The 17,966-nt window shown below is 33.8% G+C and overlaps 2 protein-coding genes across 2 annotated transcripts; one reads left to right on the top strand and one right to left on the bottom strand.

Moving 5' to 3' along the window:
* The first annotated feature begins 322 nt into the window (after positions 1-322).
* Positions 323-5,415, top strand: LOC115991095. The gene is made up of 6 exons (XM_031114841.1): positions 323-538; positions 1,378-2,253; positions 3,167-3,357; positions 3,713-3,919; positions 4,260-4,320; positions 4,626-5,415. Exons 1-6 carry the CDS (start codon positions 323-325, stop codon positions 5,220-5,222), a joined length of 2,148 nt encoding a protein of 715 aa, XP_030970701.1. The 3' UTR covers positions 5,223-5,415.
* A 1,144-nt stretch (positions 5,416-6,559) lies between these two features.
* Positions 6,560-9,152, bottom strand: LOC115988555 (peroxidase 42). Its single transcript, XM_031112126.1, has 4 exons — positions 8,733-9,152; positions 8,458-8,646; positions 7,876-8,041; positions 6,560-7,272 (listed from the first exon to the last, which is right to left on the bottom strand). The coding sequence occupies exons 1-4, from the start codon at positions 8,961-8,963 to the stop codon at positions 6,863-6,865; spliced, it is 996 nt and encodes a 331-aa protein (XP_030967986.1). The 5' UTR covers positions 8,964-9,152; the 3' UTR covers positions 6,560-6,862.
* Between the last annotated feature and the right edge of the window lie 8,814 nt (positions 9,153-17,966).

The following is a 17,966-nucleotide window of genomic DNA, read 5'->3' as shown; positions in this document are numbered from 1 at the left end:
TGATACTCAAATAGTCTCTTTATAATCGTAATGCATCAGTGTATTCTCCACTATTCAGTTTTTAAGTACAAATGCTTTTGAAAATCACTTTTATGACATGGGTTTTGCATCAATGACAGTTCTTTCTTTGATTTTAGTAGTTTTCCTACATGAAAGTTTTGATATTTGCTCTCATACATTCTCTTCTTTTTAAGATTATCAACTGGGAAGAATTTTTTGAAGGTTTCGATTAGTGGGTATATATTGTTTTTTTTTTTTTTTTGGTGATTATTAGTTTTGAGGCTATCCAAAAGGTCTTGAAATTGGCTTTTTGTATATTCCAATGGTAGAGCTTCAATCCTGTGCTAGCTTGGTCAGTGCTTCTGCATTGTGTGCTATACAGCAAGAAGTGAAAGAGGAAGGTGTCAATGTTATAGCTGAGATTACTGCTGAGTTACAAAGAGAAAGAAGGAAGAATGCTGAGCTTATGGAGAGAATATCAATTCTTGAAGCTCAAATACAGCAAAGAAACAAAGATTCTCTTCCTGCAGATGGGCAAGTACGATTGCCCAGTTCATATTTGTGTTTTTGCATCGTTTCTTGTTTTGTCTTTTAGCAGTCTATGAGGCTTCATTTTCTTCTAATTTTAATTATACAATAAATATTATAAGAAAAACCATTACACTTGCCTTTTTTCTTTTATGTCTTTTCATTTTTTTGTACTTTTAATGGTAGATGTTCATTGAAAGAATGTCTTATTAATAGATGGTATTCGTTTATAGCCTGCGAATGATTATATGTCTCACTTGTGAGTATATAAATAGATCAACTGTTCAATCTGATTATTATGTGATACTCCCGAAATCTCTACAAAGTATTTGCCCTTTAGATTATCCAACAGCTACATTCTTATAAAATTGAAGGTTTCATTTTAATTTAGAAGCTTTGAGGGGGATTCAAACCCTGAACATCTTAGTCGGAAACACTAAGAATTGCCATATATAATTCTGTTTCTAGAGTATTAAATTGAATACAAAAAGAGAAAGCATGCAAGATAACTATTAAAGAATTGCTTTCACCTTTGCGCTTTGATGTACACGTGAGAGTCTTTTAACTTGTATGGCAAAGATTTTGATGATCAGATCATTCTTCTTAATTCCTTTTTTAGGGTGTTGGTTGAAAAAGGAGGGGGGGTGGGTGTGTTTGGTGTTCGCTTTACTAATTAAACTTTTTTGCATCAATCTTATGGATGATAAATTAACTTGGGTTTGCATGCAGCCAAAATTTGTTGACACATTGAATGCTACATTAGTTAGTAGTTAGATGATTTGTTATTCTTTCTAACATTAAATTTCTGTTACTCATATCATTAAAGGTATCTCTTATCTTCAATTTCAGGGCAGTTGTCCAAATGCAATGGAGAGAAGCTTCAAGAAACTAAAAAGACAGAAAACAGATACAGCTAATGATGGAACTGAGAATGGAAATATTAACAAAAGTGAAATGTCATTGCAGAAGACACATGACCCTCAGTGTTTTCCTCCCAAAGACGCAAATCTGGAAGACCGTTTGGTCAATTGGATGAGCATGGATGATACCCAGTTTTTGCATTTTGAAAAATTTAAAGACAGTGATTTGGCTGCAGATTTTGATGATACAGATGACAGTGATGATGAAGATGATGATGACGAGGATGATATTAATGGTGACCATAAAGTTAGAGTTGCTACTGAGAGTTCTAGAACTGTTAATGAACTGAAAGAATATCTTCCTGAAGGTGTTGATTTTGATGGGGGATCACACATGCAATGCTTGGAAAGTTGCTCTGTTGGTCGGAGTGAGCCAACATTTTCAGTTGTAAACCGGGAAATGAATGAAAATCGAAAGGAAATTGTTTTGGTACCTGATACAAAGCCAGTTTATGATGAAAAAGAACTCAAAAAACTTGACAGAAAAGAAACCAAAAAAGTTGGAGAAGATAAAGCACCACCCAGGATCCTTACTTTTGATAAAGAGGTTTGCCATCCAGGACCTGGAAGCCTATCATTGCATAAAAAACCTCCAAAGACGGCTTTCTGTCCAAAAGAAGTGAAGAGAATAATTGAGTCAGAGATCCTGTTTCAGAAAAATGCTCAATCTCATACTATAAGGAAAATTATAGTCTTTGCATCTCTTGGTATAAGGCATGGATGTGAAGATATGTATGAGTTAAACTTCAATCATTTTAGCATTTTAAGGAAGGGAGAACCATTCATATCTCTGAAGGAACCTGGGGTAAGCAATCTGATTATTGCAAACTTCATTAGTTTCTTTAGTCTCAATAATTGGATCTAGTCGCTTGACATATATGATGAGTCTCTATACAAGTACATATAGATATAATTTGTGTTGCTACTGTTCTTACTGGTGGCTTTTAATTTAAGTGATGTGAAGAGAACATTACCTTTTCATGATGTTGTTAGATGTTTTAGTCAAAGGATCTTCAGATGTGCCATGAATGTTACTTATTGTAAATATCAACTATAATCAGAACTGACTTTTCTAAATTTCCTAATATTTTGTACTAAAGTTATTGGGCCACATCATGCTGCATTGTTGTCTTATCATCAGAAAGTGCTTGGCTAGATCATTCACCTCACTTCTTTTCCCTTTTCTGTCCATCAAGTGAATTAATCAGCTTCTTTAATTTAATCTGTTGATAGAATTCAAGTATAGTATCTTAACCGAACAATATCTTATTTGAACTTTATAAAATAAATTATGAGTTGTTTGATACATAGTAGCTCAAATGTTGCTTGAAAGTTAGGATTTATCTTTTGTGTTTCACACCTCAGATTCCTCTCGATTGGCATGGCATCAGGATACAAAAGGATATATGCTGAACCATGCCAGGCAGATCATCATAGGATTTGAGGTGGTGCCATTGAAAACTTGGCTGCATTCAAGGGAGTCTAGTTCTTCTTTGATACTCGGCGTTTACATAATAGGCTAAAGAAAAGCATTTTGGGTTACAACAAAATCTCAATTTCCAGTTTAAAAGGACACTGAGGTGATTTCACGATATTACAGTACCAACTTGCCTGCTAAAAGACTGTCTAAAATTCATGAATGTCACAGAATAACCAGTAATTCTTCCTTGCTCATTCCTTTGTTAATCAACAAAGCCATTATTTTGTTTAATCATCAGGAGCATGTTTTATATGAGAATCCTGGTGTCCGAAGGAAGGTCTTTTATCCCAATCGGCAGAACCCAACATTATGTCCTGTTCAAATACTTGAGGAGGAAAAGGCTATGCGACCCTCTGATACCAGCTGCCCATCATGCTTGTTTCTGTGTATCAAGTATGGTGGAAGAACAAGAAATCTTCCTCAAAATGAGTATGTACCATTCCAAACTTCCAATAATTGATTTTACTCTGGCTAACAGTTCCAATAGTTGATCTGCAAAACCATAAATGGATTTAATATTCATCTCTTTTCTGTGTCAACTTTCGTTTTCATATTTCTTGAAAGTATGCACAGCAAAATGTTTTTTTTTTTTAATCAGCAAAATGGTTTTCTTGTTTCCCATTCACTACATTAAATTACATTTTTTACTTTATCAACGTAGAAAGTTCCTGTTAAGGACCATTTTGTTAATAAAAACTTTACCTTGCTAGCTAGCATTGGCAATTGATGCCATGATGTTTCACTTCTTCCACTCTGAATGTAGCCCTGGGTTGAATTGTTCCAGATATGTCAGGCAGCGCATGGGAAGGAACAAACTGAAGTCTTTTGGGCCACTGATGTGTCGTGTGGCAATGCTAGTTCATATTCGCAGTGGAAGCTTCTTCTTCAAGGCCTTGGGAATCACGCTTCTGTTTATGGCTGGTTTTCCTGATGACCTGGTTCAAAGAGAAACTAAATACCGGAACTTGGACTTGCTTCAAAAATATTACAGGTCTGTACCATTGCATACCTGAGGACATGATATTTATGGAATGGAATAGCAGAAATGGCATAAATACTGAAGTTTGATAACTGAGATAAAATGCCTTTCGTTGTTTTTGAAACATTGTCAACTATATAGCATAATTGAATAAGTTCTCATCACATTTGACCAAATTGGGTGGTATTAAGCATCACATAATGAAAGACTATGTGGATGAGTTATATCAAGCCAAAAGTGTGAATTAAACCTCCCAATAACTGTTTGTCATCGTCTTCACTCAAAATTCTACACTCTTCACTCCCCAATCATCCAGGGCCATTTGACTAGATGCGTTTCCTTCTTATTGCAGGACGGATGAAGATGCTGAAGGGGAGGAGTTGTTTCTTCCATATCTGTTGACAAGCAATACGGTATGACCCCAAACCCAAATTCACATATCTCACCACTTTTGTGAGTTTTCAGGCAGTTGTTTTAAGACACAATATTTGTATGCAAAAGGCTTAAAAATCAGTGTGAATTGCATAATCAGAAAACTGCTAGATATGGTTTGTTGATATATGCACTAAAGGATGTTGGTACCAGATAACATTCTCATGGCAAAGATGCCTAATATAGCACTAAGCTCTCTGTTGAGTTCTTGTATTTTCAAAATAAACTGGTTGAGGTTTCTGTTTAAAGATGGTTTCTCAGTTTGCTATGATCTTTTTTCTTTCAGCTGGCCAACCCTGGTTCTCAGCAGCTAACTGGGAAGACTATTTCAACAAAATCAAGGGGAAGGAAACAAACAAGCTCAAATGCTAAGCCTAACAATTTGGTAAGACCCTCAGTCCAACAGTCTACACCTTCAAGCTCTGCAACTCCAGCTCATTTTGGGTTAATGGGCTACACCTCCATCCACAATCATGCAATGGCAATGGCAGCATTCCAGTCCATGCCATCTCAGACTTCACCAGATGCCCCACCAATTTCAAATCCAGTGGTTCCCGGTACTGCTACTAATGTCTCGTACCATAATCAAACACCATTCCATGTGTTCCCACAACAGCCTGCAAATGCTTTCCTACCTATGATGTATTGGCCTCCACCAAACACATTTCCTCCAGGACCTTTCCCTTCGACATATGGTTTCCAATCTTTTCCATCTGCTGCAAATTACATCTCCATCCATCAACAGCCTTATTACAGCCACACCTCTAGCAATCCTTTCATACCGAAAACAGTAGGAGGCACACAGAACAATGGTAAGACCTTAGAGGAAGCTGATAGTGACTCTGACAGTAGTTCAAGCAGTACAGATCCAAAAGAACATTAGAAAGGTGCAAGTAATGAACCATCTACATAGATGAGTTTCATGTAAATTTTCTTCACTGAGCAATAATTTAGTGTAAGAATGATGCAGTGTAACACATTTTTGGGCCTGTTCTTTGCAACAGGTGTGTAACTTACAAGTTTCTATTTATATAATTTTGTGTCCTTCGGTTCATAGAGAAGATATATCTTTGAGGTTTCTAGCAGATTTGTCGTTGCATTGTAAAGAGAAATGAAATGCCTCCTATTTTCTTGTAGAAATCAGATGTGTTTATTATTTTTCTCTTACTCAATTACTAATAAATTGATAATATGTCTCAAGCATGCCGCACTACTGTCCATGATTGGTTAAGTTAAACCTCCACAAGTCATTGATCAGTCCTGCTTACAATATGAGTTTCATGGTTTACAACTCGGTAACTGTTGAATCATTGACGCTGAAATCTTGCCTTGTTTATTGGGTTATAAAAGTCTCAAAGTTTGCTAAGAGTCAATTATAATAAGCTTATTGGAGGGTATGTATTAAATTAGTTTAATTTCAAACTTGGAAGACACAAACCAGAATTACTAAAGGACCACATTAGTAACTCTAATGATATTGGGGAAGAATTTTCAAAATAACAGTCCTGAAATAAGAATTTTCACCATTCAAGTTGATTCTATGCAGCTGAAGGGCTCAAGTTCACTAGGATTAAGCTTCTCATCACTCTCCTCAAAATTGAATTTATGCAGTTCTTATCGAACATGGCCACAGAAAGCAACTGCGAATGGATAACAAATAATAGATTGGCGTGCTATCCCTTAAAGGCACTTCCCTAAGTTTAAGTCACTCTAACTAGAAAATGTTAAGAGTTCTCATGGCCATATTATATGTAAAAACATGCTTTCAATATTGAAAAATGCACTGCCCAGTGCCTAATCATGAAGATTAGTTCTTCACAACCCAATCTGTGTGTGTGTGTGTGTGAGAGAGAGAGAGAGAGAGGAGCACACCCCTGGTCCACATTTCATCTCTTTGTCTAGACTACATTAATTGTAACTCTGCCTACCAACAGATAAGTTGGCGTGCATGGATACGCATAATGCAATATTGATTATATAAGAGAATCTCATCCTGATTATGTTTTTGTTTTTTCCTTATCCTCATTCTATATATTTCCAATCTACTTTATTAGTATTTTCTTTTTTTTCTGTTTAATTTAATGTCACTTTGTTATTTGCTGACTTTTGGGACCCCTTTACATTATTTGATATTTTCTTAGCAGCTTGAGTGTACGGCATTTTTCATTGGATTCCAATATAAATTTGCAGTCACCATCATGACATTTCAAGAGAGTATCATTTGCATGAATCATCAATAACCATCATATTGCAATCCACGCTTAACAAACCATCCATACATATATACACAAGTCCGACATCCATCATGCCCATAATTTCAACTTCACAAAAAGAAAGGATAAACTTACACCTAAAAGCAGTGTTTGTGCTCTACATGGTTATCACTTCTGGTACCACTCACTTGCACCAAACACTGCCCATTAAAGAACAAACTGATCTGGAAAGCCCATATTATTCTGCTATTCTTACTCTTCTTCCCCTCATACAGACAAGGAAAGAAGAGCTAAACTTATAGTAGAGCTTTTAATGATGCTTGTTAGCAACATTACACTGCTTTCTGATCTCACCCTTTGTACCAGTTAAAGGGTTGTTCTCAGAGAGTTTGGTGATGGCTTTAGCAAACTCCTTGAAGAAGTAGGCCTGGCTTTTTGCCATTTTCTTCACATAAGGCTTTGTCCTCTTGTCTGTTGCTAGTTGGTGGTCCACTATCAACAAGCCCTTGTTGTCCAATATGTTCCTGTAATAATTGTTGTCTAGAACCATTGGTGTGCCACGGTCATTTCTCACATATTGAACAGCCTTGGGGTCTGGGATTGCGTCAGGGCACTTGTAGAGCATGTGCTCAACATGGTCAGGGTTGAGTGCAGGGTCAACTTCTGGGTACAAACGGTGTACTAGCTTTACACAGTGAGTTCTTCCAACACTGTGAGCTCCTGTAGATGCAACAAGACCAAATTATACAAAAACAAATTTGTTATACCAAAAATGCATGGTGATATTTTGTTAGGAAAAAAATTTCTGAATAATTGTCTTACCTATGCAAATCCATCTAAAACATGTTGCTAGTCTAAATTACAAATTAGCCTCTCTAGCCTCAACCTGTTTTCATTTTGCAATTAAATCCTTTAACAGACGTTTTTTTCATTTCAGTTCTTAAACTTTAATCTATTTCAATTTAGTCGTTCTAGCTATTTTCAATTTTCAATTCAGTTTTTTTTTTTTTTTTTCATTTCAATCCTTTTAACTTTAATTTGTATCAATTTTTTCTTTCAATCTAATCTCGCCTTTAGTTTTAATATTTTTTACTTTTCAAAAAGGTGTCATTTTGGTAGTATTAAATGATGTAAATTAGACAAAAATGAATGGATTTTTCACTTTTCAAAAAGGTGTCATTTTGGTAGTATTAAATAATGTAGATTAGACAGAAATGAATAGCTAAGTTAGAGGGTATAATTAGTAATATGACATACACATTATGTATATACATTTCTATACATAATATGAGCATGATGGAGATGTGAGGGCATTGTATGTACCTAGCAAAGCAACCAAACCAGGGGTATCAACACCCATGGCAGAAAACCTCTCAAGGACTACAGAGATGCTCTCATTGTGGTCTGGGAGGTATTGCTCAACTACATCTGCTCTGCTCTTCCTACCATCTCGTCTTCCAGTCTTGAGAGGGATATGAGGGCCTCCAAGCTGTACAAATGTTATATACAGTTTAACACTGACATTCTAGAATAGTACTAGGCTACTAGCTTTATGGTACAATAAGCAGATCTGTTGTAACCAACCTGATTTTTTTAGCCATAAAGGGAAAGGCACCACAAACAAAAACATCATAGCAACAAACTTAGAACTGCATGCAGTTTGAGAATCAGAACAGTAAAATCCATGTTAAGGAATGGTACTTTTTAGAACCCAGAAAATTCAATTTATGCATAAATTGGGTGTGGATCCACTGATCCAGTATGCAAATGAACAGTTAAGATCAAGAACATATTCACATTTGCATGCATAACAAAGAAGGTAGTTAATAGAACTCTATAAAACCAAATGACTGAAAGTGATATTGAAAAAGAAAAAACAGAATTGAGAGGTTCCAAGGAGGTTACTGAAACAATGCCATCTCTAGCAGACAACACAAGGATATCTGCACATGAAACTACTCCAGGGCACTCCCTCTCCACAGCTTCTTTGATGGTATCAAGGTACCTGAAGTTCCTTAGCCCAAAGCTCCTGTCTGTCTCCTTCTCAGACAAAGTCCTTCTTGTGGAGTCCAGTAATAGTGAGGCATCACATGACTAGTTCACAAACCAACCAAAGAAATGCTTTTGTCAATATCTAGCAAATATTCCACACAAATTAAAAACAAAGATGAGACCTTTACCTGAACAGCACAGTCATGGAAGATGTTCCTCAGCCATGAGAAAGCAGTGTTCTTGTGGCGCTTGTAGAGAAGCTTGACTTGCTCTTTGATAATGTCTTCAGCCTGAGGGCATGCATCCTTGTAAAAGTTCATTACAAGACCTGGGTCTTGCTCATTATCAGCCAAAGCATGCCTGAGAGACACAGCTGAGAAGGACAAGAAAGCTAAGAGGAAGAGAGCTTTGGAAGACATCTCTCTATTCTCACTAAAGGTCACTTGGCTTTGCTTTGGTTCACAAGGTGTTGCTTAAATAAGCTATACAGGAATAAATTTGCTATTAATTATTAAAGTATGACATAAGACTTATATTTATCCAATTGTAATAGGGTTTTTTTATTTTGATGCTCTTGACCTTTTTAATACTTGTAAGCTATGCAGCATTTACTGCTCACAGACTCAAATATTTTAACCTTATCTTGTGTTGAAAGTTGGACATACTTGTACTACAGCTTACGGGAAATACTCCAAAGCAGTTATGATCCATGAAACTTATTTGTGTGCTGAAAATAAGTAAAGTAGGGGGCTCAATCCAAGGCCTAGTGATGCGGTCTTAACTGCTGGATCAAGATCTCTGACAATCCTAGTGGAATTTGCTTAAAAAGCAAACTCATAAGAATTGAATTCTGCTGGTTTCAGTGCATTACTTTTCTCATTCTCTAAATTTGCTTAGGAAAACAAGAGTTAATGCTACTTTCAAAATTTTGGCTGAATTTGCTTAAAAAGCAAACTCATAAGAATTGAATTCTGCTGGTTTCATTGCATTACTTTTCTCATTCTCTAAATTTGCTTAGAAAAACAAGAGTTAATGCTACTTTCAAAATTTTGGCTGAAGAATAAATTTCCCAATTTAATCTCTTAAAAAATTAGTGGTAAGTCTGTTTTCCAACCATCTATTTCATATTCCATAGAAATAAGAGTTTTATGCATTGAGTATTTTTTTTTTCCTCATAAATTTGAAAATTAAATTCACTTCCTCAACCAAAATAGTACACGAATTTGATTGTTGTGATTCAATAGGACTAGTGGAGATCAAGATTTATAAAATTATTGATAACTTTTTCTTCGTATCCACACACCTGTCTTTTCCTAATTAGTATAGGCTTTACAACTAATTGATTGGTTTAACAAATTTGGCAATTACTTTTTTCTATCCTTTTGTCCAGTAATATTATTCACATCAGAAGATACCTGCCATGAAAGATAAAATTTTATAGAAAAAAAAAAATTGCAATAATTGCCATAGATATAAAGTATATATTTTGTTGATAATCAACTTTGACGAAAGTGATGTAGCAGCTCAGATTGGTAAAACATCATTGGCCAAGGAACCAAATGGGAAAATGTAATCATGCATCCAATGTATATATATCTCTCCTCTCACATAAGAATGGAATCCACGCTCGTGGGCCAAAGTCAAAACTCCATATAGAAGAGAAGATTTGTATATCTTCTTGTCACCTCCAAATTTATAACTAGTTGCAACCAAACCCTTAATAGGTAGAGGGTGCTTAATTGAAGGAAAAGATTGGGTGAGATTGAATCCCTAGGATGCAATGATTCAATCTTTGGGTTGTATAAGCAGCACCCATCACCAACTCTAAGAGGTATGAAATTAATAATGGGACAATTTTAATTTCATCCATATTCATTTAGTTGTGTTATTTTGTTTCTCAACAATCAATTGTATCGATTTCTAAAGTCAATTTTATTCTTACTTAATTCAACTTCTAAGAAGAAAATTGGTTTTATTTTTAAAGTCGATGAATGAATTAATTGGACTTGATTTTAAAAGTTGATGGACGAAATTAACACAATGACACAACTAATAGTTGAATTGAAGAAGCTTGATTTTAAAAGTTAAAAGGATGAAATTAACACAATTGAATGTGTAAGGATGAAATTGAAAAGGTAACAAACAATACAAGGACCAAAATTGTATTTACTTAGAATAATACAAGGATTAAATGCGTGGTCTATTGACTTTATTCACCTAACAAAACTTGAACATATATATTTACTTAGAGCATCTCCAATGGTGTAGCTAAAAGCAAAATACTCTTTATAATAAAGAGTGAGACCAAAAAAATGGGCTCCAACAGCCTCTCTATACCTCAATTTTTTTTTTTTGCTAATGAACAATAGCTCATTAGGTCTGATGAGCTACTGTTCATTCTTCAAATCATTTTTTTCTATTATAATAATTAGGTGTTGAATAAAAAAATGTTGGAAGATGTGTAGTTGTTAAAAAAATAATAAATAACGAATGAAGAAATAATATTTAAATAAGATAGAGAGTCTATTGGAAAGTATATTTGAAAAAGTGGGTAGATAAAGGTAAAAGTCACTGTTCATTCTCCAAACAGTACAAAAATTTGCTAATTCTACTGGAGATGCTCTTAGAATGGGATGTGGAGGTAAGAGCATCTCCAGCAGTCTAGGCAAATTTTTGCCTGTTTGGAGAGTGAACAGTATATTTTACCTTTTGTCTACCTACTTTTTCAAATACACTTTCCAACAGACTCTCTATCTCATTCTCTATCTCATTTAAATATTATTTCTTCATTCATTATTTATTATTTTTTTAACAACTACACATCTTCCAACATTTTTTTATTCAACACCTTGATTATTATAATAGAAAAAAAGATTTGAAGAATGAACAGTAGCTCATCAAACCTGATGAGCTACTGTTCATTAGCAAAAATTTTTTTTTTTGAGTTTAAGAGAGGCTGTTGGAGCATGAACAGTAGAGAATTGGGTGTTGTACTCTCTATATTTTGCCTATCCCTCTTCCGTTGGAGATGCTCTAAGAACGCCACAGTTCAACCTAACCATGATGGATTTTGACTAAACTATTTTTTTCTTTTTTTTGGTAATCGATTTTGACTAAACTATACCCATTTGTGAATTATATTATATATGAGACAGGCAAATCATAGATATATAAACTGATAGCTATGTGTGTGGACATGAATAGTATAATTCTTGTTAACCAAAAATAAATGAATGGTGTAATTCTATTTATGGAAACCGTATTGATATGTCATATGTTGTACTATAATTTGTTTTTGAGAGAAAAAGCTAAAGCATGAGTGCTTCAAAAATAGTCTATGAAAAATATTAAAACCACAAAATTTTTACAAATGGTAAATGTAGTAAGTGATTATTTGAAAACTAAAATAATTTACCACTTTAAAAATTTATAAAAATATTATGAAATAATCTATAACAGTAGCATCCCTCATTCTATTTCATATAAAAGCTCACAGCATCATCTCCAAATCCTTCTTTGCCCTTGGTCCTTACCATAAGCACACTTGGTTGATATTAGGCCAACCCAAAAAAGGAAAAATACACTTGACTTGATGTTTACCACCTCTTGCTGGGCAGTAAAAAACCAAGTAAACAACAAAAGCGAAAGCCCCAATGTACCTTTCTTTCACTTCCAAGTGGGGTAGCCCTTTAACTGCATTATTTTAATGATTGCTAATATAATTGCATAGCTTATTCAAGCTTCTGAAGCCTAAAATGGAAGATACCTGTTGTACTATTAAAGAGACAAGTACACGTTAACTTATCAGTTCTCATTGATGGCCATCTTCCTCTGGCAAGGGCATACACATAACACATGTACATAGATGCAGAGATGAGAGATGGAGGAGAGGGATCATGGCTGGCCCCCTGGCTTTCGGCATCTTATTAATAAATGGAAGTGTCTTACTTAGTAATTAGCATTGAGTAATGTTTTGAACAGTTACAAACGTCATTTCAGTTGGAACGGAATAATTTAGTATTGACCTATTTAAGCGTACTATTTCGAGAGTATCACTAAAGTTACATATATATATATATATATATATTACAAAATTTATATACCTAAATATGCAATATTATTCCATATCAAATTAAAGTATACAAGAAAAACATATTATTAAAGTAAAATAATAATAATAATAATAATTGTAAGGACTTAATTTTGTAATGATCCCAAACTCGTATTGGGTTCGATCGCTAAAGGCCCAAACAATAAATTTGTAGAGCGTGGATATAAAAGAACTAGATTAAATTCAAAAGAAAAACGATTAAACCAAACGTTTTTAGATGGATTAACACAAATATTACGATCAATTTCTCCTTGAAACAAGCTAAGTTCTTTATTTCATAAGGTTTTCTTCTAGGCACTACTCGTTTAGAAGTTCCGATCCTTTCTCTCAATGCATTCTTTCATGTTATATACTGCCCTCTTGGTGTCATCTTCACCACACACGTGTAGGTTGGATTTGGGGGATCCCTTCCTGTCTCATCTAACACTTCCTAGAACCTTCAACTAGCAGCTGTAAGGTTGCTTCATCACTGTTCAGGCATCACCTCCACATTAATGCGGCCAGAGAGTTGGTTAAGAGGCAATTAATGCAGAGGCAGCAGTTATTAAAGATATTTGTTTATCTTTTCTTTCTTACCTTTGGTCCCATGTCCCACCTTTAGTGGTAATCTAGTTTCGAAGTGTGTTTGTAACAATATGGCCTCCAGGTCATCCTCGGACACATATTGCCGAGAATGATTTTGTCCTCAGACGCATACTAGACCCATCTCATGTGATATCTACTTATCTTTTCATTTGGTTCCCCTTATAATCTTATATGGACCTCCTCAGATGGTTTAACGTCCTCGGATGGGCCACAAGCCCAGTTTAACACGGTTTTAATATTTATTGATTAACCAGCCCCCACAATAATAATAATAAAATTCCATACGTGTGAGATGTAATAAAAAAAAATAAAAAAAGAGTTTAGATAAAATAAATAATGATTTATTTATATACTGGTCGAAAATCACTGTACTGAGTGAAATTTAGTAAAAAGAACTGAAACATGTAGAATGGAGTAGAATGAGCCGGAATTTAGAACAAGATGGAATAGGGAAGTGATTCATAATTGTTAACTAATTGGAAAGGAAAATTCCAACTAGAACATAATGGAATTCAAAACATTTTTTTTTTAACCTGACTTCTTTATTTGTATGGATAAATTTAGATATAATTTTTTAGGGGTTTTATTTTGGATTCCCAATTTAATTTAAGCATGTAACCTATATTGACCATTGAATATATAGATTGAAAGAGAACATATTCTATATTCTATTGTTTTATACAACTATATGAATTGGAAAACAAGAAATATAGGATTTAAGAAACTTTACCTAAATTTTTTCATGTTTGTATTACGTCTTAGAAATCAAAGATGATCCTTAAATTTAGTACTTTTTTTAGTTATAATCTCACTTCTCATGTTATCTTTGAAAGTTAATCATTTGCCCTTTTATAAATTTCATCATTATTAATATGTCATTATATGTTACTTATGAATTTATGAACTTAGAAGCATTATTTTTACAATATCTTGTTTACAAATCTATTGTAAGTTCCATGTTTACTATTGTAAGTTCCACAAGTAGGAAAGAATTTTTGCTCAAAGAAAAAAGAGGTTTGCAGGTGTGATTATTGCCTCCGCACCATTTAAACCTCCATATTGCATTACGGTGTGAAACCATTTGGGTACTAATGGGGCTTGCCACAATTCTCAAACTCACATGTGTAATAGATCACAAAGACTTCTTTCCACTAGACCACCTCTCTATGCGATAAATATGGATGACTTCCGTTTAGAGATTGCAAACATTCAATAAAATACATACAATAAAGTATACCACCTCTCTATTTCTTTAACAATTCTGATCTTCTTCGTATGATTTTTTTTCTCATGGTGTTTCAAAGAATGATGTGAAAGATGCCAAAACGAATATAGAAACATCATTTTCATTATATAACTATAGATCAGGTTTAAACCCATCACTACCATATGAAAAGGGAGGTCACCAAAAACACAAACAAGAAAGAAAAAAGAAAAAAGGAAAGAAAGGAATGGCATTGACAGTGACACATTTCCTCTGGCTTGTGAACAAAAATGAGCCGGACGCCTCTTCTCCGTCTCCAATAGGTATTTGCACTAAAACCGCTATCACTACACCACAACTTTATTGTGTATATATATATATATATATAATTATTAATTGAATTTTTTCAATTTAAAAAATTAGAAAATTAACCACAGCATATAACAAAAATGGATGGAGAAGTCTTAATTGATTAAACTTGAAAGTTAGAGAACTAAAGTAGAGTTTTTTTTTTTTTTTTTTTTAAGAGAATTTCAACCTATGGCGTCCGCTCCTGATGATGCTCTTTATCATCAGACCAAGACACCAATCAGACCAAGACACCAATCGGTTTTTGGTGTAGACGGGGATTGAACCCCAGATATCTATGGCGTCCGCTCCTGATGATGCTCTTTATTATCAGACCAAGACACCAATCGGTTTTTGGTGTAGACGGGGATTGAACCCCAGATATCTTATTCAACCATCAGAGACTTTACCAGTTGAGCTAATTAAAAACTTAAATGAGTTTTAGTGAAACATGGAGGGTAGTTTTGCATTTTAACCTCTTCTTTTTTCTTTTTCTTTTTTAATCTCCATAGAAGAGTAAGATTGACTTTTTGCCTCTATTTCACTAAAGAAATAAGTTTTTTTTTTTTTTTTTTTGTTAATTAATACTTAAGATAGAATAAAATGGAATGAGAAATATATTTATATATCTTTCAATTCATTCAAACTATATTTTTTTCCTCTTCCTCCCAAACATTGCAGACGGAATTAATGTAATTTAGATGTTAATAATTTAGTACTAGTTTACTTAAAGCCATAAGGGGTTCTTTATTATTACTGATGAGGGGTTCTACTTCTACATTATAAAAGATTACATAATTTGTCGGCATTACCAAGTTAGCATAAAAGTGGAGTGGTACCAACTGCCAATTGGCTGGAATGGAGCCAAGGTAATTGACTTGAATGGACCACCCTCGACAATGCGGCCACCGACACCGACACTTGAACTTGTATTACTACAAGTAGGTGTTGTTCTTTATACAAAGTTAGAAAGTTGAAATCCTTACCATGAGTGACGACTCACACTCTCACCATTGCATCACTCACATAATGATGCTTAGCTTATAGCTTTAGTTCTAGATGTAGATGTAGAAGAAGGGTTCTACAATCTATACATTATCATTTCCTATTTCATCTTTAGTTAAATTTGATCCTAGCTAATCGTCGTAGATGTAGAAACCAACCTAATAAGTAATTAGCACTTTTTGAAATGAATAATTCTAGAACCACAAATTTTTGCCACAATTATGAATGGTTAACTATTACTTACACATGAACCAACTATTTTTATTCACCGATCACACTTTGCCACGTCATAGTTGTGGCAAGAAATTGTAGAAATTTTTGTAGTCTTATGCTTTTTCTTTTGGAAATGCTAGGTAAAAAAATAAAGGAATATTTATAACTTCTCAAAAGAGTATATATATATATATAAAATTAACTAATTAGTTTATCAATAATCTATGCGGAATATTATACTAAATAGATCCCAAGATGTGATATGGCAATCTGCAAATATAAAAATAAATAAAAGAAGGGAACTTTGACTATAGGAAAATGTAAAAAAATTGTTATATTTTCTATGACCATAAATGGAAAATACAAGATGTCAGTCACATATATAGAAACGTTCACGGACTGCCGAATAGCCAAGTTGCATCTTTGTTTTCTTTTCCCCATGATATTTTTATTATTAAATAGAGATGGGCATCATATAGTAAGTCTCCCGTACAGCATTGCACACTATACTCTCTCTTTTTTTGGTCTTTTTAAGTGGGTTTAGTTTGATTAATTTGGGGGGATTTATTTATTTTTTTAAAGACTTTTTTTTTTTTAGGTGTGATTCTATTTTATCCACTTTTAGTAAATAATCAAATATAGTGTTTGACTTCCCTTCAGTACTTTTGTATACTAGTCTGAAAGAGATGATATTAATACGTGTCTTAAAATAAACACATATCAGTTCTGTATCTTGTTATATACTTCCGTGCACAAAACGAAAGACTCTCCCTCAAATCTGAAACGGTATTAAACCTCACAAGAGGAATGCAAATATCACTAAATTATAGAACAATAAAACTTGCAAGTATTTTAAGTCCTGAGAGTTATTATTACTTACCATCATTCTATTTTCCTTTTAGCTAAAAAGTACTCAATTTATTAATATAAAAATAAAAAATAAAAATAAATCCTTCAATGCACATGTGACTATTGAGTGTACTCAATTTAGCCATTCATACATGCTTCATATTTCGGGCTCCATCATGAAGTTTTGAGTGTAAAGTGTAAAGTGCAAACCAACTCTAGAGTTAATGGCCACTTTCACAGTAATCATAAACTCCACCTACTAGAATTCTCAATTGTGTAGTTTTAGCACACACGTGCTATTATTATTATTTTTACTAATATGGCCACTCCATATTAGTACTGTCATTATTCTTCACGCTATTATTATTATTATTATTATTATTGGACGACTACACATACAGTCACAGACCCAACTAGTTGGTACTCTAGGCTTTTGAAGACTCTGAATGCATGCAACGAGGTCCATGATAAGTAAACGAAACCCATAAGATATGGTTTTGGGGTTTTGAACCCAACTAGTTGGGCTCTGTGATCCATGTTAATTCACGTTCTAAGCTTTGTTTACCGGTGTTAATAGTATTTTCAAAATTTCATATCATCATTAACTTAAAAGCTATATTTTTTTTTAGAAGCACATAAAAGCTATATTTAATGTTACATGATTTAAAACTTCAAATAACATAATACTATGTAAAAAAAAAAAAAAATTCTTCTTTTTTAAATAAAAAACACTATGTACACTGTTAGATACTAGAAAATCTTATTAAATAGAAAGGATCCTATTCTACCGGCAGGTTCTTAAAAGTTCCCGGGTTGAAAATTAAGGCATAGTTTGGGCCTAGGCTTGCAACTAAGTTATCCTAACAAGTCCCAATGCTTTTGTCTGATTCTCAATTTTCTTAGTAAATAGCAAGATTTCCCCTTGTTTATCGCATTTGTGACATTAAAAAGAGGCATTTCTGGTTCAAAGTCAGCCCATGTTTATTTACAAAATGATGGATCAAGAAGTTAACTATACTGTCCAACCGAATCAATCCTCACTGGTGCATCCAAATTGTCTTTTTGATTCGTTAACCAAATCATGAACAAAAAAGGATTTTGCATTAA

This window comes from Quercus lobata, chromosome 5 (assembly GCF_001633185.2).
Source record: "Quercus lobata isolate SW786 chromosome 5, ValleyOak3.0 Primary Assembly, whole genome shotgun sequence".
Lineage (NCBI taxonomy): Eukaryota > Viridiplantae > Streptophyta > Magnoliopsida > Fagales > Fagaceae > Quercus > Quercus lobata.
The sequence above is the reverse complement of the archived record's forward strand: the minus strand, read 5'-3'. Positions and strand labels throughout refer to the sequence as shown.

Bases quoted from the DNA above. Each gene is read 5' to 3' on its own strand.
- LOC115991095 (XM_031114841.1), top strand. From the start codon at position 323: ATGGTAGAGCTTCAATCCTGTGCTAGCTTGGTCAGTGCTTCTGCATTG. The intron at 3,358-3,712 runs GTATGTACCATT...GAATTGTTCCAG, and splicing joins AGAAATCTTCCTCAAAATGA to ATATGTCAGGCAGCGCATGG. The intron at 3,920-4,259 runs GTCTGTACCATT...TTCTTATTGCAG, and splicing joins TTGCTTCAAAAATATTACAG to GACGGATGAAGATGCTGAAG.
- LOC115988555 (XM_031112126.1), bottom strand. From the start codon at position 8,963: ATGTCTTCCAAAGCTCTCTTCCTCTTAGCTTTCTTGTCCTTCTCAGCT. The intron at 8,647-8,732 runs GTAAAGGTCTCA...TTTGTGAACTAG, and splicing joins TCCATGACTGTGCTGTTCAG to TCATGTGATGCCTCACTATT. The intron at 8,042-8,457 runs GTAACCTCCTTG...ACATTTGTACAG, and splicing joins CTAGAGATGGCATTGTTTCA to CTTGGAGGCCCTCATATCCC.